General features: G+C 38.3%; 1 protein-coding gene across 4 annotated transcripts in view; it reads left to right on the top strand.

The window, feature by feature from the left end:
* The window catches only part of LOC149909245 (uncharacterized), a 195,812-nt gene that overhangs the window by 132,145 nt on the left and 35,981 nt on the right, over window positions 1-27,686 (top strand). Inside the window, exon 1 of one of the 4 annotated variants that reach the window (XM_090101471.1) lies at window positions 4,492-6,112. The exons of the other annotated variants lie outside the window; for them this stretch is intronic. Coding sequence (XP_089957597.1) covers window positions 6,103-6,112 — 10 coding nt within the window. The 5' untranslated portion in view covers window positions 4,492-6,102. Of the gene's footprint in view, window positions 1-4,491; window positions 6,113-27,686 lie in introns of those variants that run through there. 4 annotated transcript variants of the gene reach the window in all.

Raw genomic sequence — 27,686 nt, forward strand, 5'->3', positions numbered from 1 at the left:
AGTATGTGTGCAATGTGACGAATGACGTAATGAGTGACGTGCGTGTGTGTGGACGTGTGTATGTGTTGGCACGTCACGTCGGCGTGGGAGCGCTTTTTGCCGCGCGCGCGCCGCCGGCCGACGGGCGACATACCGAAACATGTCGCCGCGGATATTTGATTAATGCCCACGTAATTAAAGTGGTTTACAGTCTTATGTGATCTATCTGTTGAAGCTCTATCAATGAGGCTAACGCGTGATATCTACTTTATGCGATAGAGCACAAGAACTAAGAAGTCGGTTAGCATTTATACATTACCATTTCGTTTTTTCTTCGCTGCCATCAAAAATTTCTTAGAATTAACTTTTAGCTTTTCGAAAATTTCTCACTAAGAATACAACAAAAGTACTTTAAAGTACACATAATTAATTTGGAGTATTCCTTTGTCGAATTCGAATTCGAGTTAAAAATCTCGGCAGCACCGTCGCCATAATGCCGTTCCCGTTACACTATCACCGTTTAATTGTGCCGCGTAAAAAGTAGTACAATTCACACTAATTTAAAAACTTGGTAAGTAATTAGGTATAAGTATTGATGAAACAAAATGTCGCGTCGTCCGTTCCGCACGCGCGCGCGGCCGCGGCGTGCCGGCGCGACGTCGCGCGATGACCGAGCGTTTTTATATAAGGTTGTACTATTTCAAGAAAACACTATATTTTTTCCTGTATTCAGAGGCTTAAATAAGATTTTTTACAACTATTGGCTCAGTCGTAAATTCATTAAAAATATGTCGTATTTATCACGTCTATGGCTACGTGGATTCAATTATACTGTATGTGATCTACTTGACGTCAATTTTCTTTCAATCTTTTTTTTTACAAACACCACAATCATTATTTTTCTAACATAATTGAAAATGTTTTTCTTTTCATTACATGAATCATTTATATTAGATTGAAAAAGACGTTTTCACACCTTCTTACATGATTATCATCACTATTGACGTTTGTTGTACAACTTCACTCTATTCTCAGGCAAACATGTTGCATTAATTTACGTTTACAGGTATGATTATTTTTTATTGCACAAATAGGCACTAGGTATTAATTTTAACCGTGCACATGACTTTTAAATTTAATTTTATAAAAGCTGAAATTATTTAATAAAGTGCTCCAAAACTAATTACTTGTGTTAATTTAAAAGCAGTAAAGTTATTTAATGTGCGTAATTCAACGTTCATTATTATATAATATATTATCCAAAATTGTAAACACAAAATATCATCGGACCAAAGCGGCAGCCCTGCGGCACACCGCGCTTTGCATGTCAATGCTCCGCGGAGCCAAACAGATCGGCTGTCCACGATTTTGTCACCGATCCCATTCTCGGCGTCTTCCCTTGTCTTATCTACATCGCTTTCAAATTAATAGCTCCACGGTGATGCGGACTTTTCGAAAGCACATCATCATCGTTAGCCCAATAAAGAAGAACTAATTCATTGTACCGACTGCCGACTGCATGGCGACCTCTCCACTGACTATTAATTCTTAACAATTATCCGCAGCTCCAACTGGACGCGTGAACGCGACCCGGATTAATAATTTAATTCTGTATTTGAATTCAACGCAAACACGATAAACGTATAATTATAAGTACTTCACGCTATAATTTTCACATAACGAAGCGCATATTTATTGCTAATTTTCTTACATTTCGCCGTTCTATTGAAATTACTTGTGCAAATATAAATTAAAAAGGAAAGATAACCGTTGTTGAACAAATCGTCAACAATCGACAGGCGGCAACAGCTAACATGCCAATATTCTAATTTTTTGCATGACGAGGTAAGGTGGGCCGCAGGTAACACGTGCAAACGTTGCGAAATGCATTCCGGAATACTCATTTCTGTTTAATTATGTTATGATGCACAACATTATCGTGAAAATATGTAAGAATATAACATCATCCATTCGTATCAATCCAAGAGCAATGTTATAACATTGCTCTTGGATTTGCCGCCGACACCGCAGTGAATGGGATTAAGCGTAAAATATAATATTTATATATAATATATATAATAAGTTAGTATAGAGTTCCATGTTGCAACCGTGTTGCATATAATGCCTGTACATGATCGATAAACGTAGCAATTAATGTAGATCAAGACGTAGAAGTACCTAATAGTCCGCTATCAAGTGAGCTAGCACGTGAGGCGCAGGGTCGGAACATATTTTGCATGCGCGCTGGCTACCTGCACCCGCACCGCGCCTTTGCGACCATCTGCGCCTTTTTTCATTTCACCGGCGAACAATCAAGCTTGCATATTCTATCCATTTCTATGAGTTTTTGCCGCGGTGAATGATTTTTTTGAAGATTTATTGCGAGCGGCAGACGGAGCCGGGCGCGGCGCTAATGGCGATTTTAATGTGTTTCATGCACCGGGCAGCTATATCTTTGTATTCGAACATAATCGAGTAACGTCTTTTAGCCATAATGCGCATTCACATTGCTTCTATATCGCAATGCCCTGACAGAAAGCGACACCAGACCTCTGTAGACGGCAACGGTTAGGTATTGGCTGATTTATATCCTTCAATGAATTGGGAGCATTCATTTAGTTAGGAAGACATCCACGTGCCCCTTTGTTTATTATAATATTAAACGGAATAAGTCTAGACAAATACAAACTGCATAGATAACAATTAAAATTTAAAAGCCTTATTGTTTCAATCAAAGAAAAAAAATAAATACTCTTTGCTGGATTCAGTTCATCATTAACATTGTTACAGAGCAAAGCATCATTTTTTACAAATACGTTGATAAAAATAATATTCTCATGCATTTTTAATTAATTCATAAAAACAAATTCATTCGGCGATCACATTAAGTACCTGCTTGATATCCATTCAAAATAATGTAAATGATCTGATACGAGATAGTTGAGAGCCGTGTTCTGTCCACCGTTAACCATCTAACAGCTACTGATTACGATCTTCGCGAGAAACTAAACAAAAATTTGTACGGCGCATGTCCGCGCGCAAAAAATCTCACTTATTTATATACGAATTAAACTAAATTCAAATTAAAGTCCAGGTATAATTGCAATTAACATGAAACTACCGGCTCGGCTCGTAACGACGTATCTGTAACTGAGACTAAGTTCTTAATTTATTATAATTGTTATCGCTCGACAAAACAATAACACACGAACGTGTTTTAGAAACTAGAAGAAATATAAAAAGTGAATCAGATTCGCGATTATCAAAATTTATTTGATACCGAGTTAGTTTTTTGGGCGACTGTTATGGTCGCTTTGTTGAATTCTGAGAACTTTGAAATAAACGCGGGTTCGATGCGTATTGAAATTTCTAAATGCACTTACGAGTAGATCGTAGATTATTCTCTGCGGTGGTCATGTGAAAAAGTTTCTCGGCACATCGCAATACGATGCACCGAAGATTGTGCATACTATTAGTTATGAATAAAGGTCAGAATAGCGTGCAGACAAGGGTGCGAAGGTAACAAAGGATTTGCATACGTCCAGGTTAGTCGGCGCAATTTTTTGCTAGCTTTTGTCCGGAATCCGAAAATCAATCACATTTTGAAGCCGCTCTTTCTTCCCGGTGCGAAATACTATAATTTATTCGTTTTTCTGCACATTGTTATTTTCTAAGATTTGCCCACATTTATCATTCAGACTTTTATGGATTTATAATTTATGCTTTTCTTTCCTTTTGTGACAGTTATATCGTACAATCTACCGTTCACTGCGAGTAGATATCTTCAGAGCGCACTTTATGCATACTGTGGGTTTTATCTCAACGTGCAAAACATAACAGACGTCAGACGACTTCAAATACTCTTCAGTGAACGTGTAATTACATTGTACAAAAAATCTCTTGAATATTACACGATCATGTAACTACGTGTACTAAAATGTATGTAAATGCTCATTGCGATCATAAACATTTGCACATGCAATACGCATCGTGCGTTGCCTCAGTTGTTTGAGGCTCCTCTATCGACACGAAAATGAAGGTCGGAGGATTTATATTGAACTAGGAACGCGCATAACTTAATCGAAAATGGATGGCTATTGCTAATTTATTCAATTCTGTGAAGAACAAAGAAAAAAAAAAGTTGTGTGGTTTATGAAACCACGGTAAAAGTGAAACTGTTCGAACGGTTCCGAACACTGCTTTGTGTAGCGCATGTCGCGTGACGGTCGGCTGCCGAGTAGGTACCTATATACCTACTAGGTACCAAAAAGTTTGAGACGATGTAATAAAAGTTTCACTTTAAAACTCTTAGCAAAGTACAAAATGAAAAACGATTTAACCGAAATCGCTTTTAGTATTTTGAATTAGTTCAAAGTAAAACTGAAACAAAATCATCTGTTGAATGCACGATACCCGAGGCTAATGCGACGCATAGTGATGCAGCGCGCGGCGAGCGGCGAGCGTGAGCGGCGCGGCGCTAGCGAGTAGCGACGGCCGGGCCCGTGCGCACTCAAGCCTTGCCTATTATTTATGGGGCAAGCGGAGCTGGAGAAAGAGTCTAGCTAAAAAAAGTACGAGTGCATTCACGGAACATGCAAAGCAGTTTTTTCCCGTGTTGTTTACTGCGCCCGCGCCGGTCGGGTCACTCTACTTTCTACGATTAATTTATTCAGTTCAATATCACCGCACCTACTCGTGACCGCCGGGCTTATAAATCGACTCCAGTTGAGAGAAAATATTTACATCCCACATTTTCTGCAAGATTTCACCGAGTTCTACAATCGGGATATCGGCTGAAGTCCAGTTTCCTAGATACTTAACTGACCTTTTCGTATAATATCTAAGGGGATCATATCTAGAATTCGGTGTTATGCAAATATTCATAAATAGTTCAGCTGTATTTGCTCCTAAAATGAAATCAATTGATAATGCATATAATATTAAACTGCCCACCCTAAAACTTGAATTTAAAATCGATTTGATTATGTTCAAGTGATTGTATATCTTCTATTTTTATATTGTGATTAATGGTGTGTATCATTTGTACGTAACATATCGTTGGTGAATGAGCATTTAAACATGACACACGATTACAGACGAACTCCTTGGTCTAGTGGTCGCGCCGATTGGCTGCACAGTGCACAAGCTCCCCGCACTATCGTCAAAATATTTGCAAATTATGTAGTCAGGAAGTAAAACTTTATTCAAATGAAGTGTATTGCATTTATTTCAGTTCCCTATTGAGTATAGCAACTAAATCGGATTTCTTCCAAGCTGTATCGGATTACCATTTAAAGGTAATATAATAATTATAAATGGATAGAAATCCTACATTTGCATTTCGATAGGTCTTTCTATTTGTGACCGCTATAGATTTTCGCCACCGTCGGCCACGTTTCATTGTATTTGTATAATTATAAAGTGCAGTGTGTGAAGTGGTATGTTAGGCGCTAGGCCAGTGGGCACAGCGAGGCGCCGCACCTGTGGGGCTGGGGAGGTGACGCGATAACTGTCGCCGCACCAAAACCGTATGCAAAGCAGACCTTCGCGGAACAGCAGCATGGCGAGAGTACGCAAATCAACGTTTCTTTCTAGAAAGAAATTTGCGTGCTCACGTGACCGTGTGCTGACGGTTTGCATCTCAAATAGCTTTCTCCTATCCTTACTTTGTAAAATGATATGATCAGTCTCGATCGTACATTTACATTCCTAAATCAACACACACTGTCAAATGTTACACCACCAATTAAAGGTGCTTAGTTTAATATTTATATAATAACATTTAAGAATTGCGCGATGCGCGATTATGTTTTTTTTAGTTTCGTAATCAATTAAAAAGTTCCATACATTAGGCAGTGAAGAAAACAACAAAACAATTAATATAAGCCATCTATAAACATAATAACAGAAAGTCGTTAGCTTACACGTAAAGCGCAGTAGCTGTGTCACAACGGTCACTGGTGAGCCCTGCGAGGGTCGGTGAGGGTCGGTGAGGGTCAGTGCAGGGTAGCACGTCACACGAGCGGTCCCGTTAGCTGAGCTGACCTTTAGTTTTTCTGTTCCGAGCGCCGGCCGGCGGGGGCCGCTCGGGGCTGGTTGTCTGGACTCTGCCTTCGAGCTGACATGAACTCGGGTGAGTCTTTCCACTTTATAGACTGCACTATCACACTAAATGAGGAAGTCAAATATAATCAAACACGTGATAATTATGTCCTTTCTATTCATTCGGGCACCGATTGATATTTACTTTATTTCATTGTAAGCGTAACCAACCAACACCCCGACTTTGCCCATACATATTATCAGAAAAAAATATCAACATCTGATCTGATCGTTTTTCATAAAAAAATTAAATGATTATCTTCGACGCCAGGTAATTGGCTTTCTCGACCCTGATGAACCTTTCGGTACATGGGGTATATTTTAGCAGTAATTTACATAAACGACTTTGTTACTATAAAATAATTTATAAGTATTGAAACATCCAAGTGCGGTTTGACGCCGGTCGCCGCGTGACTCGCCCCCAACTATGAGCCTGTAAACAGCTGATATCGGAACTGTATCTTCATCCCGTAAGATCATAAATTATCTGCCTTTCTTTTGTTTTATTGCGTGTAAACTTCTCTTGTCCTCGCCCCTCATCTGTTAAATCAAATTCAATCTTGTTACGACACCGCAATTACTTAGGTATTATCTTTTAAAACTATTTCGACTTCTTATTATCAGCGTTAAACATTTCAAACGTCCTTCGTGACAATGCACTCAAACAAAAAATGTATTATTTTCTCTTTTATCGAATTAGGGAAGGCTCGAAGAAGCAATTACGAGGGCTTTTGTGTCGGGGAAAGCGATCGGCAAAAAATATTCGGCTGCGTCGCGCGGCCACGTGACTTTCTCATTTGTTGTCCCAAACAAAAAGTTAAAAAACATAAACAATCGAAATCGTAAAAATTGCACGCCGTTACGCATAACGCCTAACAGTTACTGCCATAAAAGAAAGCATCGGCCATTTGAATACAGCTACGCTTTTATTGCCTAACGTAACTTTTTAAATTACCTATCTGTTATGTTTCGATATTTTAAGGTTTCAATGCGCATTATAATTGTTTTTAACAATTCGTCGTAAACGGAGCTATCGGCTCTCAAATAAAAATAAATTCGAGACCCTCGCGAAGTAAATCTATTCATCTTAAATAAAGTGTGTAACAGTTGTTCAAAGTACATTTGGAGAGGTTGTAAAAGGTTTTGTGAGAATGTGCCGCGATTTGGCAGGCGGAGGGTCGTAACGGCAGCGTGGACGCGAGGGCGCCGGGCGCGAGGGCGCTCCTGACCTTTGGGTCCCGTTGGCCACCTGCGTCCGTTGAGGTCCCGCTATGCATGCATTAAGTCCAGACTGAGCTGCCCTTTAACGGCACCGTATAATTGTTGACCTAACTGTTCGTTATGAGATGCGTTGTTGACGAGCGTCCCGACTCCCGAGTCCCGACTCCCGACTCCCGACTCCCGACTCCCGACTCCCGCCTAATCACTAGCCGAAGGAATTATAATTGCAAATGTTATTTTAGACGTTACGTGGAATTATTGACGTTCGTGCTATTTTGCAAACAGTTACATTCTTCTTCTAATTTCACGGAACGTGTAGACGTACTAATAGACTTTAAATTATAAAAAAAAATTGATTAAAATAATACTGATGCTAATATGATAATTTAAAATCCTTCGATATTACTTATATAACATTGGTTTGAATTATAGAGCGTAATGGAACGAAAAGAAATCGAAGCATCTTTTTTTGATCTCCGAAAGGTCAAGTAGATATATTTCTCATAAGCATCGCAAGTGGTGTTGTGTACGACGTAATTGAGCAGGTTGCCGGCGGATCCCATTAAATCATAATTGAACAGTTTTGGCGGAGTGCGCGCGGTGTGTGCATCTCATCAGCGCGGCTCCGCGCACGTGCGCCGCTCGCCGCTCGCTGCTTGCCGCTCGCCGCTTGCGGTTACTCGCTGTAATTGACCATCACCGCGCAATCAATATGCTTCCAATCTCGTTGTGAGGTTACTGGTTAGCCTGGACGGTATGATTATTCCGAAATAGATATGAAAATAGCGTTGAATTATAATAAACGTAAATTCGTTTCAAATCAACTATGTAGAGCAATGTAGAGGTAAATTTTAATGAAGTTCAGCGTTCACCGTGTCTTAGGTCCTTACTGTTCTCGCGACGCTGTGGGAAGTTTTGCAGCCATATTACCATTGTAGCCAATTAAACGCGAATGCAGTACCTACTAAAATAGAAGATTTTTTGCAAATAGATACATACTTAAAGTGGGATCGAATGTAAGTAGTGAATTACCGTACGTGCTCATGACTTGTATTACCCACTTTTTTTAATCTAATAACTGTTTTATATTCGTTCAACAATTGGCTATAACATATAAAATATTGCTATGTGTTCTCTTTTATAGTAGTTTTAATTGATGTTAGGGAATGCAATCCCGACTCGAGATTGCAAATTCGGGATCCCGCGGGATTAGAAATATCAATCCCGCGGGATCCCGGAATTTTCGGGATCCCGTCTAATTTAAAAAAAATGTTGAGTTCAGATGACTGAAAAAGATAATAACTGCTTGTTTGTGATTTGTAAGGTTAACTCAAATAACATATTACTCGAAAGAAAATAAAAACCTTTATTCTTTAATCTTACCAACTAAATAATAATCAGGTTGTAAAGAAATTAACGAAGATAAATTAGGTAATCAAAACAATGAGCTTATTTCAAGGAAATTAGGAAAAAAAGTGTTTTTGAAAATGTTAAATGACTCCTTAAAAAACAAAGGGTATTAATAGTTTCATCTGCTAAACGGCATCTAATGTCCGTTGCAATGTACCCCGCTGCTGAGAATGCCCTCTCCGACTCAACGCTGGTTGGCAACAGCGTGGCGATTCGCCACTGGCGAAGCAATTATACAGGGTGTAATCATTAAGTGTGCACAGGCGATTATTCCGTAACCATTGCAGATTTCAAAAAACTTTAAACTGATATCGAAAGCCCTTTACCTAACGAGTAAAATGACATTATTAACTTTTTATAAATAAAACGAGAAATATCCAAAAATGTCACTTGAAACGCTCCCATATATTTAGTATGAAATATGACTATTTCATACATTTAATATGAAAGGTTTTGCTTTTTTATTTGATTTTGTGCTTTAATTACTTCGCTAATTTTAATGAAAGTTCATTCAGAAACTGTTAATAGAGCTCGATGTGGAATACAATTGTATTCCATATCGAGGATGCCATTTCGAACATTTGCTTTGAATACAACATGTATGGGAAATCAAATGTATGGGAGCGTTTCATGTAACATTTTTGGATATTTCTCGTTTTACTTTCAAAAAGTTCTTATTGTCATTTTACTCATTAGGTATAGTACTTTCAATATCAGTTTAAAGTTTTTTGATATCTATAATAGTTATGGAATAATCGCCTGTGCACACTTAACGATTACACCCTGTATGCAAACTGCAAAAATCGCCCCCTTGTTCCTCCACACTCAAACAAATCCATTTCTTTTTTTATGGTAGGTTCTAATTTGTCTAAGCTCGTGGACGTGGATATACGTGCAAAAGGACTTTTAGAAGCCGCTTGCGCCCCGAGTGGTTGTGTGTTGCGTCGCTGACCACTGCCACCCAATCCCGTCAATCTCGAACGGGATCTCGTCATATAATGCGTCGGGATTGATCCCGAAAAATTACACGAGATCTCGCGAGATCGGGATCCCGCGGGATCGGGATTGCATTCCCTAATTGATGTGCATTAAAGAGCATTCATAATTTTCACCTTCCAAGTTTTAATAAGTAATATAAGTGACGATAGCTTTGTGTGTTCTAAATTTAAAATATATTATGTATATTTACATTTTAGACACGAATATTTCGGTAAACAATTAATACCTATAATATAATACCTATGTCTTATAGCTTTTATTATTGACTATCTCCAATTTAAAATTGTAACTGAAAACATGCAGTGTGCGCCGGTGGCACAATAACAGTTGATCGAGCGCCGCCTGACCTTTCCGATCAATTAGCGCAAATGTTATCTGTGGATATCATTAATTAGCGCAATTTGCGTACGTAACGGGACCGCTGGGGCATGGGGCGGGGGGAGCGGGGGTGAGCGACTCGCGATGATATTTGTGTCGCGTGCGCACCTGCGCGCTGGGGTCAAGGTCGCATTCCTGGGTCCTTCATGATTTCCCATTCATAATATAATATGCACCCTGAACCGTTGTTTGTGGTGTTTTTATCGCATTGAGGTATTTTCCGCTGCCGAGAAAAAAAATATTTCTAAACAAACATGAACGTTTCCGTTACAGTGCATAAAATTCTAAAAAGGGGTTTTTTGCATACTTTTATAATATTTAATTATTACTTCGATCATATGATTGCACGTTTTCATACTGGTACCTCTTTATGCATAATATATTTTATTACTAACTCCTTGCCTAGGCGGGTTTCGAGCACGAGAAGTGCTTGTATTAATATTTAATAATATTTAGTATTTACCAGCATCGAGTATCCTATTTGAATTAATAATATGTGTATAAGCCTAGGCTTATATAAGTTGCTATATTTTCTTATACGAACTCTAGAGTTCGTATAAGAAATAGCAACTTATCAGAAAAATTGAGCGAATACGACTCATTCATTGCAATGAAATTCCAACTAGTGATATCTAGTATTGATAGTCAAATTGTCTAGTAATCTCGTGACGTTATTGGAGGCGCTCGTTGTCAGTTACGTGATGGAGCGGGAATGCACGGTGGCCGTGCGGTGCGGGCTGCGCGGGCGAGCAGAGCGGGCGGCGCGTGGGCGACGTGCGTGCGCTCCTCAATTTGCGACTTCCCTCCACTTCCTGCCCTCCACCCAGAGACGCATACCGCACACCGCATGTGCAATTATTGTCAATTTTTCACAACCTTTCCCTATTTAAATGAGGTCAATGCCCTGACGACGCTCGTCATAATGTGTCATTTATGAATGTTTTGTAGAAGATAAACTCACGAGGCTCTAACCGATGTGTGTTTACAAAAAAGCTAAGAAACATAAACGGGCTAATTAGCGACAAGAAATGATCTTTCGAAATAAAGTATCATATCTTATAAGGAAATAATTTATCAGGCAGAATCTGTAAGATAAAAGCGCCACTCGTAGTAAATCGCACTTTAATTTTTTATAGCAGCGGCACCTGCCCGCTATCTCGGTACACGCACGCGGGTATACGGGTGTACGGGTGGACAAACAGACAGACACGCCGCCGCGCACCGCTCGGGCCATCTAATTAATCAAATCATACCTACTTATTTACGTCAACTGTGCTTTTTGTCTGTTTACGGTTCACCACTTAAATTTAAATTTTTACGTTGTGTTATTATTATGATGTAACTTACTTAAAGTAGGTAAATGAATAATGTTAATCCGCTACACGGAAAAAACACAGAGAGATTTTTTACATCGTTGAGCTAGCATCCATCATCTGCTATTATTGTGATAACAAAATACAAACGAACTTAAATAAGAAAGTAGTTTGGACGTTAATTGAAGAAGGGTTATTATTGAATAATCCAGCGCGATGACTCGCCCGCGCCGTCCGCGTCGCCCGCCCGTCGCTACTGCACTCTACACAATGTTCAACTGTACAACGCAACTCGCAAGTCAACATGTTATCTGAGTACGGGACCACCTCACTCTACACGCATTTTTGTAGGTGCATACCTACTACGAAAAATTTGATGTGTATCTATCGGAAAATCATACCAAATTTCATGCAAATTGGTTCAGTAGTTTAGGCGTGATTGAGTAACAGACAGACAGACAGAGTTACTTTCGCATTTATAATATTAGTATGGATTAGTAAGTTTTTTTAAGTTTTCAATTCCCTTAATTAAATCGTTATTATCATGTTTTTGTAAAGGTAGTTGTGTCATAAAATGTAAGAAAGGTATATAGTACTATTCGTTCAACCTTCTTCTACGCCTTTTGTTCTGTTCTTGATTCCTTGGTGCATGAACTGTCGAAATTGAATCTGGTGTTATATTTATTATTTGTTCGGCAAAGTATGGATTAGTATATTAGTATATTAGTACATATTAGTATATATTAGTATATTAGTATGGATTGCTCACCAAGTCCTCGCCTAACAGTTATTCATTAAACGGGAACAAGAGATAGTGATCATAATTATGTTAAATTTTGAGTTAAAAATATAAGATAACGACACCGACGCGTTTCCTGTTACGCACTTTAAAAAAATGAGAAAAACAAACACCGACGTCAAAGTCGTTTATGAATAATTTATATTTTTCTAAATTTAATCTAATTACACGTAGTTACTTTTTTCAAACTACATGCCACTACTACACTAAATGCTGACAACTAAGGAGTAAGGTATTACAACAATATCTACCTTATATTGTCGGGTAGCTGGCCGCAGCTGACAGCTGACAGCCCGCGCAGGCGCACTACAATACAGCTAATTTGTTTAAACTCACTCGGCTCGTAACAAAGTAGTCTTCCTGAAATTGTCCAATTAATTCTAATTACGTGTGTTTCCAATGTGATTACTCAGACAAGAATTAATTAGCTGAGATACGCGTCTGTGTGTTTGTGTGTGCTTTCTTCGAGCTTTTTACCTTCTAGAACTTTGTTATTACGTAACCGATATTTTAATTTGCTAACATTTACATTATTAAAATAGAATCCAACTAAATAATATACATATATGTACCTATAGTATGTAATGAATAATTGATATAACAGATAACTTTAATATTTGCACGTAAATGGCGATTTGCTCTACATAGATTAAATTTTAATGATACTAGTGATATTATATCAGTTTCATATTAATTTATACTTATTCTGAATTTTCGAAACTCAATAGCAAGAAAAAAATAAACTACTTACAAATTTCTCAGTTCTGGCAATGATTACTTTAAAGCAATAGTTTTAAAATTTTCACTAGCAGTAAAAAGTGGTATAAAAGAAGTACATTTAAATATTATAGCGCCTATGGCTTCAAAATATCAGTGCGGATCCGCTATAATTAAGGGTATATTAAAATGCGTCTTTATGGAGCATTTTATGCGCTTTTAATTGCACGATCTGCCATTAAAATATTTTTTCAATTTGCCATTCGTGAAAACATAATTTTAGGCTAATAATTCATTCAATCTCATAGCTCTACATCGTTCCTCGTGTTGAATCACAAATCACGTACATGTTAAGATTCGCTAAACACATATCTATGGAATATGGAACACGTATTGAGGGAAGTGAACAATAAACGATGTCGTGAGTCCCGCGAAAGGGTGCGCCGCTGGTGGCCGGCGGGCGGCGGGCCTGCACATCCGGAGCATGGGAGCAGCCAGAGCACTGACCACTGAGCAGTGGCCAAATCTTAAAGTTATTATTCGCGCCGCGACGCGAGCACAATGTGTCCGATACTCCGGAGAGTGCTTTCGGTAAACACTTTTCATTTTGAGTAATTCGCCGAGACCTTTTATCCCTTTCCTGAAGAGTGGGGTCTGAAGGGCCGAGATAAAATATTTACCCTTCCTTTCCCGTTTTAATTCTAGTGCAGTACAATTGGACGTTGAATATGTTGGAAGTGGTTTTAAGATGGCTTTATTATTCGCTCGGCTCGAGTTCGGAAGTGCTCCCTTTTGGTTATTTTAAGTTAAACATTGTTATAAAAGAGTCGATTCGAAGGCCGTTAACGCACGTAATTATTTATGCTCGCCGTCGTTATGTAAATGTATAAAATAAAGCGGATTACATTACAGTTAGATAAAAACTGTTTGTAGAACTATTAAACGAGCGGCGGTGAATGTGAATATTATGCAAAGTTGTTAAGGTGAGCGTTGCGGGTGCGGCGCGCGATAACTTGTCACTAGTCACCCGCCGTCCACCATCCGCCGCTGCGCTCTGCAACCGATATTGAAGAATTATCGATGATATCATTTTATGATTGATATTCAAAAATTGAAGAAACACACAAAAATTTTAAAAGGAAGCTAGCAGTTAAAGCACGCATTTATTATTTGAGGTGGAGGTTGATTAGGAGAAATTGTTGTCAAAAACTTTTCTCTGAAAAAGGTCATCATGTTTAAATCGTTTCTAAAAGAGCATCATTCAATAGGAACGAAAAGTCAGTTTTTATTTATAGTATAAAGTGAAAATGAATGTTCAATCAATAATAATGTCGTGCTAAATAAATGAGAGCAAAGCCGTGTGGACATAAAGCGCGGCATCACATGTGCAGTACACAGCGCACCGATGGCTATCTGCGAACACTCGCCACTCCGAGCCCTCCCATCTACATCGCCTTTCCTCTTATTATTGTAATATACTGCAATCGGAACTTTATAACATAACAACTCTTTGATGATTGAGTTAAAACTGAGCGAGTCAAATGGTTTTATAAAATAACATTCATTCACTAAAGGCCTGGTCCATTTTATGTTATTCAGTATTCTACATATAAAAGTTTTTAATTTTTCGTCCAAATATTATATTTCTATAGTTAATTAATTAATTGCAGGTGTATTTTCGATAGTTAGTTAAATATTTCGCTCCAACGTTAAGAGTGTCCTCTTATATGGGAGTGAAACGTGGAGAGTCACCAAAGATATCTCGCAGAAAATCCAGGTCTTTGTCAACCGCTGCCTCCGACAAATTCTGAGAATTCACTGGCCTGAAAAGATCTCCAATGACCAACTATTGGAACGCTGCCACGAGACACCGATTTTCCGCCAAATCTTACGCCGTAAATGGACATGGATTGGCCACACTCTTAGAAGGGACACCTTACATATACCCAGGCAAGCCCTGGAGTGGACTCCGCAAGGGAAAAGAAAACGTGGCCGACCTAGACAATCCTGGCGTCGTTCCGTGGCAGCGGAGGCTAAGGCGATCGGTTTGACGTGGCCGGAGCTGAAGAGCGTAGCCCAAGACCGTACGCGATGGCGGCGCACTGTGGACGCCCTCTGCCCCACATAGGGGCCATAGGACCTTAAGTCAAGTAAGTCAGGTGTATTTTCAGTTATAAAAACCGTCAGGGCTGTGCACAGATCACAGATCTCTATGGGGCTGTGTATTATCTTCTAAATATTTTTTTGTGTCTTATCACATAGATTTTATTTTGCCGTTGTCTTGGCGTAAATTATAAAAGAAACACGTAGATGCTCCTATAAAAAATGCAAAGCCTCTAAACGAGTGACAAAGTCGTGTAAGCTCACCCAGGCAACAGTGTCCGTACAGGGTCTAGCAAATCAAATTCAAACAATTAATAATTATTCAATAAGATTTTTGAATCGTCATACCAGTCAGTCGATCATCAGTTTGACCATTTGGCAGGGATTACAGTTTAAACTGTTGGAAATACATGCATATACTCGTAACAGAATGCGAGGGTCGTCTACGCTATTTCACTTCACCTGAAATATCAGAAATTATAATATTAAACAACAATATTAAAATATGTAATGATTAGTAATTTGACGTTTCCGTTGAATGTTATGAAAAGAAGGTTGCGTATGTTTACCAGTGAAATTAATCACTGCACGTACTTAACGTTCACTAATAATGAACAATTATTATCGTAGGAATATTATAAGAGCGCGATGTTTTCAATTACCGCAGTAATGAGCCCGCGACCCGCCGTGTTTAATATGCTAATTATCGTATTCCACTAATTATAATTATAACTTTGGCCATAAACATGAAAGCCGTTGATCGTAAGCGAGATAAACCTATAGTTTTTATGAACATCGCTCACTACGGTGGCAATTAGGCCGTACCTGTTCTGTGAATTTATTCATACAATTTTTGGAGAATTTGCATACCGAAGTGATGTTTTGTTCTCATGTGAATACGTTGTTAACTCGAAGCCTCGGCGAGTGGCCGGTTCCGGTTTGGTGACGGGCGTGTTCTGATCCCGCTGCGTTGCGACGCGCACACACGCGCACGCGCACGCACACCGCCGCACACAGGTGACATTCTGCAAGCAATATTGTGATCGTGTGCCCGTAAACATGTGTATATGAACAATTATTCTAACTCGCAAATGTGATATCGTTAGCATGCGTGCGGTGACAGCGTGACTGCTGCGATGGAGCCATTATCGCTACGCAATAATTATCCCCCATCACATGCAGATCGTCGGCGAGCGGTTTTAATTGAATCGAATCGGGGTCTCGATGACCACTGCATTTCCAGGCTGATGCGGCCGGCGCCGTCAATGGAAGGGTTAACTCGTTCCGAGTGCGCCTCGCTAATGGCTCATCGGAACGTTCTTTTGGCGAAGCGTTTAATTAGTATGGATGAGTGATTAGCGGCGCTGAATTGACTCGTCAAAACGAGCTAACGACAAACATAATTATGTACATTCAAGAGCGTTATTACTTATTTATTTATTATTTCCGAGATATGAAGCGCGATGGCGAGCGAGCTCCCGGCCGGTCGGCTGCGATAGACTTTAGACGAATAAAATATGGATGTTTGAGCCGGGCTGCGTCGACTTTCCGCACATTCCGGCGCGCGTTTATTCCGCTTATCTAAATTTTAAATTGGGGTCCTCCAACGGCCCCTCCCGGCCCGCCGTCCCCCGGCCACTGAATTCCTAGCGGTCCCACCAATTCGACCGTAAAAACCCAATCAAGCCGCTATTTTTGTAGCGCATCTCCATCACACACACGGCTGCTCCCGGCCGGCGGCGGTGCGGTGCGGTGCGGCTGCCGCAGACCAGCGGCGCACATTCCGAGGGATGTTTTTGCAGCTCCTCTCGCCCTCTGCCTCTATATACGACGCAGCTGAGTCGTCTTCATTTAGTTCAATCGAATAGCTGTTACATTAGTTTTTCTGCTATTTCATAGTATAAAAATTATCAGTGTTAGTTAATATTAGAATTCAAATCAGATTCACCTCTAATATTAATCAAATAATCATGTCAATTAGAATTATATTGGTATTAGTAGACTTACACGAATGTTTATTTTCAGATCATAAAAATCATAAAAGCTATTTTTGTTGAAAAAAGTTGGAAATTGTTATTCGTGTTACGGAGAAAACGGTCATAATTCGATAAGGTGACACGTGAGTACAGAGATCGGCAGAGGAGCAGCCGCGGCGGCGTGTGATGGTCGCCGAGTGCCGACCAATTTGTCCGTCATGAGATTTAATGCCGGGCCGTGGGAACCGCCGCCGCCTGCCTCGGCCTAATTCCTGCCGTCTAAATAAACAACACCTCATTATTTTTAAAATGATTGCTCTCGTAAACATAGTCATTGAGTTACGTCTCTATTATTTAACTACGGCTTCTGAAAATCACTACGCCGCGCCACTGGGAAAAAGCAGGGTTTCGTGTTTATATCGTCGCTTGAACGTTTGTTTAGAAATAAATTAAATGTATTTTGACCAAAGTAAAATCTATATACATATAATAAAATCGTAGGAAAGTCAAAACTGTACATTGAATATTTTTTTAAAAGAATACATAATCCATGATCTATAATCGATATAGAAGCCAAAAACATAGTTTTTAGAATTTTTGTCTGTTTGTCTGTTTGTCGGTTTGTCTGTTTGTCTGTTTGTCTGTATGTTTGTCCAGGCTAATCTCAGAAAGTACTGCACGGATTTACTTCAAATTTTGCATGAATATTACTAACAGGTCGGGTCAGGTTGTTATATACATATTATCATGCTATCACCTTCGGGGGAGGAGCTGTGAACCTTTATTTTTCTTACGTATTCCGTGTACTACGACAGCGTACAATATAAAGACTCATGTTTAAATGTTGTTTTTGAGTAAGCCATGCTATTGTCTACCTTTACACTATAAAAACTACATCATTTAAGTAATTTTGGCAGAGAAACAGTATAATGAATCTTAGTAGTATAAAGACAAATTTAAAACAGCGCCATCTATGAGATTTCATTAAAATTAAATCAATTTACATAATATTAACGCTCCTTGGAAATTCATAATTTAAATATTATGATGTTGGTGAGTTTGCTTTTTTTTTTTTTTTAAAGTTAAATAAATAATTCATATCTTCCCAGAGTAAATTTCAGGTGCGCTTATATTTCATGTGAATATACTAAATTTTTATAAGTGAGGGTAGATGTTTATTATTTGATGTTAGTTACAGTTATATAGGTAATAGACGTAGTATTTGTATTCTCTTTGGGTAATAGTAGATAACAGTGATTGTGTTCATTGGTTACATTTTTAAAAATCTTCGGCTTTTTTTTAATTTTCGCCTTCTTGCGTTCCCACAAAAGGTAAGTTGTAGCTTTTATATTTATTGTTTATTATAATTATATAGTTAGACTCATGTTTTTAATTAGTTAAAGTTATGACAAAATAAGAAAATGATGAAATTTTATTTTTATCATGTATAACTTTTACAAGACTATATTATACGCCCAAAGAAGGTCACTTTAGTTCTTGATAAAACTTTATTTGTTAGTAGCTTTTTATTAAAATTAGGTACACTTATCTTTTGATTTTTTTTTATTTACAGATTCATTTGCGTGAGGATGTAGTGGAAATTAGTAACCTTGCGCGTGGTCAATCAATATTCAACACATATTATAATAAAATTCTAGAAAAGTGATGTCTATACAATGAAAATATGTAAAAAAAATAGCAGGGGTTATTATTAAATCGATCTCAAACCCAAAACTGTAGTTATAATTTTTTTGTCTGTTTGTCTGTATGTTTGTGCACGCTAATCTCAGAAACGGCTTATCCGATTTAGATGCGGTTTTCACTAATATATTGTGGTAATCTTCATTTAACATTAAGTGTTTATTTAATGTTAATCGGTTTGTAAATAAAAAAGTTATGACCATTTAAGTATTCACGGCGAACATTTGCAAAGGCATTCTATTGTACACTATACAGTGTACGATAAAACGTAAGTTATCTGTTATACGCTACAGTAATTATTCCTTATAAATGTCCAGGTGATCATATCGAAAGTCCCCAAGGGTGGGGGAAGAAGCTGAGGTAGTAGGGGGGGAAGGGGTCAAATTAGAATTATGCTTACTTCTAGGTAAATTTTATACATAAATTAATGTCCTTTAAATTATGTCGTATTATATTTTTAACCCCTTTTAACCATTTTTAACCATCAAAAAGATGGGTGATAAGTGTTTGACCGCTATGTTTGTCTGTTTGTGCCACCGTAGCTCGCTAACAGGTAATACGAATTAGATGCGTGTTAGGCAGCATATTTTCCGACGCTGGTTCTTAGATAAAGTGTATCAAAATCGGTTCATCCATTTATTATACCTAGGTATATAGAGGTAAAAGCGGGAATGTGGGAAAAAATATTAGTTATATTTTTATCCAATTCGGTTTATTCATTTATTAGATTACAGCGGTGAAAGTGGGAATGAACAATAATCGAATGTGGTCAAATAATATACTCAAGCGGCATATCAAAATATAAAAGAGCAACGTGTTTTATCGAAATCGGTTCATCCGTTTATTACATTTAGGGGTGACAGTGGTTAGATAAATAAACCAAATGGAGCATCAAACGACAGGATATGACGTGTACATATGTACATGTCATATCCTGTCGTTTGATGGATCATGGATCTTGATGTAAACCATATTATCTAATTATACCTATATAGGTATAATTAGATAATATGGTTTACATCAAAATCGGTTCTGCCATTTACTAGGTGTGGAAAGAGAACGGTTGAAAGTCTGTGAAAGAAGAGGGGGATATGGGAGCGAGAGGATATAGCCACACCCTGGAAATTTTGAACTCTACTCAAAGCCACATAGGCCTGGCTCTTGGCAATTTTTTTTCCTAAAGATACCACTTCTTTTGCCACTGTGATCCATTACAATTTGTGCACGGTTACGGCCCAACTTAAAAGATGTCAAGGAGCAACAAACTTATAGATATCAATATGATGTAGGAATGTAATATGGAGGTAGAGGTAGGTCTCGCTCACTTGAAAATATCACATGAAAATAAGAAACCGAAGTTAAAATTTTAAAAATTAAAAAGAAAAACCCAACGCAACGAAGGAAAAGGAATAAATAATAATTTTACAAACTTCCCGACGATCTTTAAAATTAAGTACCATTATAAAAAAAATATAATTGTATATGATATGATAATGATGGTATGGCAGCCCCGATGACTTTGTTTTTTTATTTTTATAAATATTTAAAATGGTATTTATTTTTAAAGATCTTCGGGAAGTTTGTAAAATTAGTGAAACTTTCATTACATCGTCTCAAACTTTTTGGTCTGTGTAGCGCATGTCGCGTGACGGTCGGCTGCCGAGTAGGTATAAAGCAGTGTTCGGAGTCCTTATCGTACAAATACGATAATTTTGTGCCTAAGTTTCACTTTTACCGTGGTTTCATAAAACCACACAACATTTTTTCCTTTTTCTATGCACTTTTCTTCGTTGCGTTGAGTTTTTTTTTTATTTAATTTTTATTGCACGGTCTAAACGGTTTAGTTACTACAGCGTGAGACAGGAAAGATCTGAGCGCTGAGACAAACGTCAAAACGCAAAGGAATAGAATCCGCTATCGATACTAATTATTGTCTTAAGCGTATGATGTTTTGATAAGGATTTGTTCACCTTACCAACGGCGACGACGACCACGAACAAAATTTTCATCCAGTCGTAATTTAACAAAATTGTGCAAAACACAATTAAAAATAAATTATTAAAATTTCCTGTCGTTCTGGTGATTGGAATTTTTATTTTTGAGATCAACGAATGAAAAAATAGATTTTTCGTAGAAACGGTTATATATATATTGTCAAAAACATCCATACAAGGAAGGAATTTATTTTTATTTTTTAGCTCAGTTTAGTAATAAATTTTACTAACAGTTCGTTTAATTATTTATGGTAGTACGTGTTTATTCAATAAAAGTTAAGTAGTAACAACTACCTACTATGCAGTCACTATTCCACGCGGACGAAGTCGCGGGCACAGCTAGTGTGAGATAAAAGGACGCTTTGAGCCGCATTATATTTCAATGTCGATAATTTTTATTGAGAAGAGTCTCTATATGATCAATAAAAATCGCAAAATGAACAGATTGAAGTGCACGTAGAGTTAAAATAAAAGAATATAAGAACGAGCTAATTGCCGGGCTCCGTAGAAGGGCAGTCGATTAAGTTGAAACAAATTACAAAGCAAATGGTTGAGAAATGGTCCGGCCGCATCCATCGCAGGCCGCGCACGCGAGCGCAGCCGCGGGCGGTCCCTAGCTCGCTAATTAATTAATCATTCATTGCTTTCATCCAGCCTAGTAATTCACATATTGTCCTAACCTATCGTTAATCGTTCGATTTGTTTATCAATTCTCAAGTTTCGTTTTAAATATGGTTGTTTCTTTAAAGTATACCAGTAATTGTGATTTGTGGATCAACTAAAGAGTTGATAATTAAAGAATTAGAATTTACGTTCATAGTCTTTTGTTAAAATCATCGTCCGTAAGATGGAGCGATCTACTTGTTACATTTCGAAATCGTAACAGGCCGACGCGTACGCGATGCAGTTTAGCATAATGTGATCGAAGCAAAGCACCTGCGCTGGTGTAATACAGTGTTATTGAGTGTAATGCAGTGAGAGGTGTCTCGGTCACACGGTGTCGGCCAGCGGCGGCGGTGTCGGCGGGTGACGGCAGCGCACGTAGCAGCAACATTACGGCCTCCGTGATCTTACTCATTTGCGTGATTTGATTGAGAAAAAGGCGACCTGCATGATTGCTCTCCAATTCACATTGTCGTGGCCTTCTTGTGTGCACCAGCTTAAATGAGTTGATCTTATAAGTAGAATTATAGCTACCTATACAAATTATACTCGTTATATTTTTTAACTGTTTCTTGCAACATAAATGTTATAGAATCTCAAATTTATTGTATTTGCGCTCAAATTAACATATTAGAAAAGCTCATAATTTAAATTATTTTTATTCGACCAATAACGTAAGCAAGTCCAGTTTTAATAAAGCAGTTAATGGTCTCACTTGATAACATTTGTGTCTGTTTGTATGTTTGCGTGCGTGTGTGTGTGTGTGCGGGCCACACGGCAGCGGGCGGCACCCCGCCGTGACCTCCTTGAAGGCACTTTTTGATCGTCAGCATAATATGCAGTATGCTCCACATGTTTTTGTTTCATTACTTGAATGTAAATCTGTCTATGATTATTAATAATTATAATCATAATTTTATTAAAGCTTTGAGCTTTCACAGGCGAAACTTTATTGTGTGGCAATTCGCGTGAAAATATCGGTAAATGGATCTCAATAACCGTCCCAATAAATACAGGATTACAAATGCTATTTACATATTTAAAGAGTGCGGTGTATTCGTGCTCTACATGACACAAACGGAGCGTCGGTTTCGTTCGTTTAATTTCTGTGTTTATTATTAACGCATGACATTTGGTGAGCAATAAATAACTTCGCTTCATATCACAAAGGTCGCGATCGAAACTCGTTATCGAAAGCTCGTTAAAGTTTCAGCGATAGTATCGACTCATCGCGCGATGTCGCTCGGCGGCCTGCCGGCCCGTCCGCCGCGGTCCGCCAGCCCGCCGGCCGCGGCCCGCCGGCTAACGAGCCGCGACCAGCCGCGCCCGTCGAGCCCGCTAATTAAACGTAGTGACTGTGATAAACAAACACACGCGTTACGCTCACAGGAGCCGCGACCTCTAATTGAGTCGAATGCTCGAAACGAACTATTTAATGATGACGCCGCGGCCGTCAATAAATATAATCTATCATTCCGAAGAACTCTTTATGCATCGCTCTTTAGTATTTTTCTTTAGCGGCTTATTGGAATATACCTACGTGTTCTCTTTTTGTACGACGGGTATTTTTTTACGTGTACACAGTGGCACAGACTACTTGAATTCCACTTTTTGTCTTAAAAGATCCAATTATTTTTTTATATCTTACAGGATTGTTTAAATTCATCCAGTTATATTCATATATTTAGGTGTATTAAACAGATTATAATAATATGAATTCTAACTGGACATGACTCCATGTTGCACAATGAATGTATCTCGGTGAGGTAGTGATTGTGAAATACTATTATTCTGTTACGATATTATGTAATGCGGGCGGAGCGGCGCGTCCGGCGCGGCTCCACGCGATTCGCGTATTACCTGTGAACTTTAACTTCGACCGCTTTTTCTGTTTACGATTCCCACATCGTGCACTAATCGAAACGAAATCAATTATTTTGATTGAAAAAAACATTAACTTCGGATTATAATATACCCACCCACCTAGGTATATGTTTTATCATTAAATAAAACATATTATTATGCACTATGTTAAATCTTTTTTTTCAAGACTGGCTACGACAAGTACTAGTTAATGACAGTGAAGGCATGGAAATGAATAATATTCATTATAATATCAATAAAATTAAGGTTCTATTTCTTTCCCGTAATCCAAGCTCACCATCTATTAGGTATCTAGATACTATTTCGGTTCTTATTGGAATAATATGATGCGCAGTTTCCACGGAATAGTTGCTTTAATAAGTCTGGGAAGTGTCAGGCTAATTGGAATGCGGTCTTACAACACTCGTACTTTAATCACGACTTTTTAATTATAGCCATCTGCTAAGCTGAATATGATGATAGGAAAAACAATATGCGTGAGATCGGTTAAACCGCGGTGAGTTCTGCTAGATGCAGTTGCATCGAATTAGGATCAGCATTTAATAACAGTCATTGTTTCGTGCAACATCGTAACTGCATCGTGAACGGGTCATGTTTTGTCTCTAGACGATTCTATTGAAAAATGTATACTTATTTTATTTATTTATTTATTTAACAGTTTTACAATTATATAATATTAACATTATTTATTATTATAAAGAAATTAATTTGCATAAGTATTTCATTTCAGAAAGAAGTTCAGTAAAATATGCAATCATCGTGTGCGCTTTCTTTGACTGAGTGACTCACGGTGAATGTAGAGCGTATTATTCGACGGTATTTATTTCATTTTCCGATGATCGCCGATTCAAAATAATGCTTGTTTTTCATCTTCTTAAATTGCTCAAAGTATTGAAATTAAATCGAGTGAATAAAGTCATTTAGTTGCCGACAATTTCTCTAATTGCGTATCGCCATTTGCAAGTGAAATAAATAGCAAATATGTTATATGCAATAAAAAATACCTTCAACGATTGGTTTCACAACGCACGGCTCGCTTTCAAATTTACATTCGATAAATTTAAACTTTGTAAGCTCATGCATATACTCGTAAGTCGTATGTGCAAATTTGTTCTCAAGCTGATTTACATTTATGATTTAAATACCTATAATATTTACTTTCATGAAAGCTGGTGAGACCAGTTTGATTTGATTGTATTTATTCAACTAGACTTTATTTGTATTAAACAATATGACGTGGTTAATTAAATAATTAACCATTTATAACAATTAATGAACGTAATATATTAACTTACAACAAAGCGTCGCACAGACGGACAAGCACACTCATTGCGCTTATTGAAGCTTTATATAATTAACTTTATTTTTTTACAATTTAATGCATTTAGTAAATAATCATATTTTTTTTATTTTTTATTTTACAACTGCATATTCCGCATACTGCAATTAAAGTAAAACTGCCCATTAGTTCTAAATTTATAACACGGTGCTTTGAATCTGCACACGTACAATACTCACGATGAATCTATTAAATATCTTAATTCTACAAAGTACATTAGTGGCACGTGTTGGAGATCGGAGGAAGATCGTTAAATGCCGTTTTTGCGAAGGGGTTGCGCACGCGCCGCGCACCCCTTTCCTACCCCTATCTGCCACATGACACTATACAACAGCTATCTTTAAGAAATCGAAATGGATTAAAGAAAGGTGTTACACAAAAGATTTTATCGAAGGTTAGAGACATGATTGTACAATGTACAAGCATTCTATAACTTAATCTATAAAAACTTAATATTTAAAACATAATTACCTACACGTGAAATAAAAATCAAAAATGCTATTCTAATTTTGGTGCAAAATAACAAAGATAGAGTAAAATAACAAAGATACTAGATCAGATAGAGCCGTGTAAGACTTATTAGTTATTATCACTAATACGATTGCATGTTAACATAATATTTCTTTATTAATTTCGTAAAAACATTAAAATGGGGTATAATAGAAAGCCAGGCACGCTTCGCCCAGGCCCGGCAGATTGACGCGGGCGGCGCGCCTCAAAGCGGATAATATCTTCATAAATCGATATTTCCACCGCTAATAAAGCGATATTAATTATCTAGTATTCAAATCTGGGATGCTGCGCATTCGTGCGGCGCTCGTGACCGTCCCCCCCCCCACTGCGCCTCTTCCCGGTGGATTAATAGTGGCGGTCGTCGGCCGCGCCGTGCGATTAACGATCATGATTCGATTACCGCGCAGCATCGTGTACCTCGACCCCCCCCCGCTCCCTCCACTCCTGCGGTGCTCTTCCTTGCAAACAGTCTACTGTTTGTACAGGAACAATAACAAAATAAACTCATCAAATTCTCGATGTTTACGATTAACCTGATAATTTTCTATTCAACGGTAAAAAAATTCCAGAAATTTCATTCGATATGATATTACAACAAAAAGTATGGAACTGCTCGACTGGCAGCCGCCACGAAGCCAACAGCTCAACTTGAGTCGTAATGACTGGCATTTTATGTAAAGAATACATTTGTGTATTTATGTAAAGAATACATTTGTGTATTTATGTAAAGAATACATTTGTTTTTTCTGTGCTATTATATTTATATAGAATACCTCGCCCATCTGCACTATTTACTCACAAACAATCAACGTAATTTATTATCTACGATGATTTAATTATGAAATGCATGTAGATATTCATATCTATTTTATTATGACAGTGTCACACAATGCAGAAAAATGTATATAGACTGCACCGTGTAACGTCTCACATGCGATCGAGCTGCTTCACGCAACTTTTGATCCGCGAGGCTGCTTGCTCTGTGTTCCACACCGCTAATTAATACATTGTCTCCTGATGTGCATGTGTGTAGTGTGCAGTGAGCAGCACCCGCACCGTGCAGACTGTACGAGTCCCACCGCTACCTGCCCGCGGCCCGCGGCGGCCAGCTCCGCGCCGCGCCGCTCGCGCGTGACAAAGCTCCATTGTGCTGTTGAAATATAAAATTACTTGTCATATTAACGATACCATCGCCGCCGCTCTTGTTTGATAAAGCCCACGATCGACGGCCGGCTCATTCAGCCTCCTTTGTGTGCATCTAATAAGTAGATCACCGATACCGATGCTATTTACCTTACAATAAAGAATAACCGCCCTCGCCGACGTATTCTCATTAACCTCCTCACTTTGTGCGCACAGAACTGTTGGAGGCTAACGGCTAAACAAAAGATCCGAGATCTCGAAATAATGTTGCGGCGTCACTCGCGACTTCGCGAGTCGCGCTCTACTCAAATATTTATAGATCTCCATTCACGCTAACGCAGCGTCTCGATCGCTTAATTTCAGTTGCGTCACATTCGTTTTTTTTCACATTTTAGTTAACAATGGTGTCGAGATAACAATCGCGTTATGAATGATAGACATAATGGCAGCTCAGCAATAATGACGTTGTAAGGATTCGCGCGGCCGGCGGTGCGGTGGCGGCGCGGCGCTTGTGCAGGCGAGCGATGCAAATGCCGCCGATAAGCGCCGCGTGACATAATCGCCTCTACCGCGCTGTGATAAGGCGGACAGTCGCCTGGGGGATTATTTAAATGAGCTGTAATTTGCGGATAAGATCGCGTAATTGCAATATTGTTGTCACTGCGCCGCACGCACTCGTCGCCTTCCACCACGGCGTTTTATAACGTTGGCATATTACGATAGCTACATTACGATGGACAACATTAATTTAACTAAAACAAAATAATGTACATATTTCGCAAGCCAAATTTTATCCACGCAGAATTAAATACATACCCTATTTAAGATACAGCTGTCTTTTGCTATTATTGTACTATGCAATAACCTACCAATTACTCTGGTGAAGGTGATCAGAACACAATTGAAGTGTTGGTTTGAAACTGATTTCTTTGATAGCTTGATAAGAGATAGAAAGCGATAGTTGTTACGAAAAGACTGCTCTTATAAATCAAGAACAATGCTAGAACTAATATTATAAATAACTGTTCATTGTGTACAATAGATATAGATAGAACCAATCCGGAGTGAAGTTAAAACAACATAAAACAGTAGGTATCTTTAAAATTGATAGTCTTAACTCTTATGAATGTTAACTGCTTACACAATGACACAGCTTCACGAGACGTTTCAAGGTTACTGCACTAAAACTATTTGAATAATATTTGAGAAACAAAGCCTGATGAAATTGAATAGTTTTGTTATTCGTATCGAGGTCGTGTGATTTCGCTCACGACTCGGATTCCGATGCTAATCATTAATTACTAAATAAATAATTAGAAAATACGTCAAACGATTTTTAATGTCGATTCTATCGGTACACAAAAGTTCAATTATTGTCATGATTATTTCAGTGGATAACATTCATCGTTGAGTCTCAAGTTATCGCTCAGCTCTAGCGCTTCCGCTTCAGCG

This window comes from Colias eurytheme, chromosome 4 (genome assembly GCF_061535395.1).
Source record: "Colias eurytheme isolate Ceu_HAF_F1 chromosome 4, ilColEury1 Martin Lab GWU primary, whole genome shotgun sequence".
In the NCBI taxonomy this organism is placed as follows: Eukaryota; Metazoa; Arthropoda; class Insecta; order Lepidoptera; family Pieridae; genus Colias; species Colias eurytheme.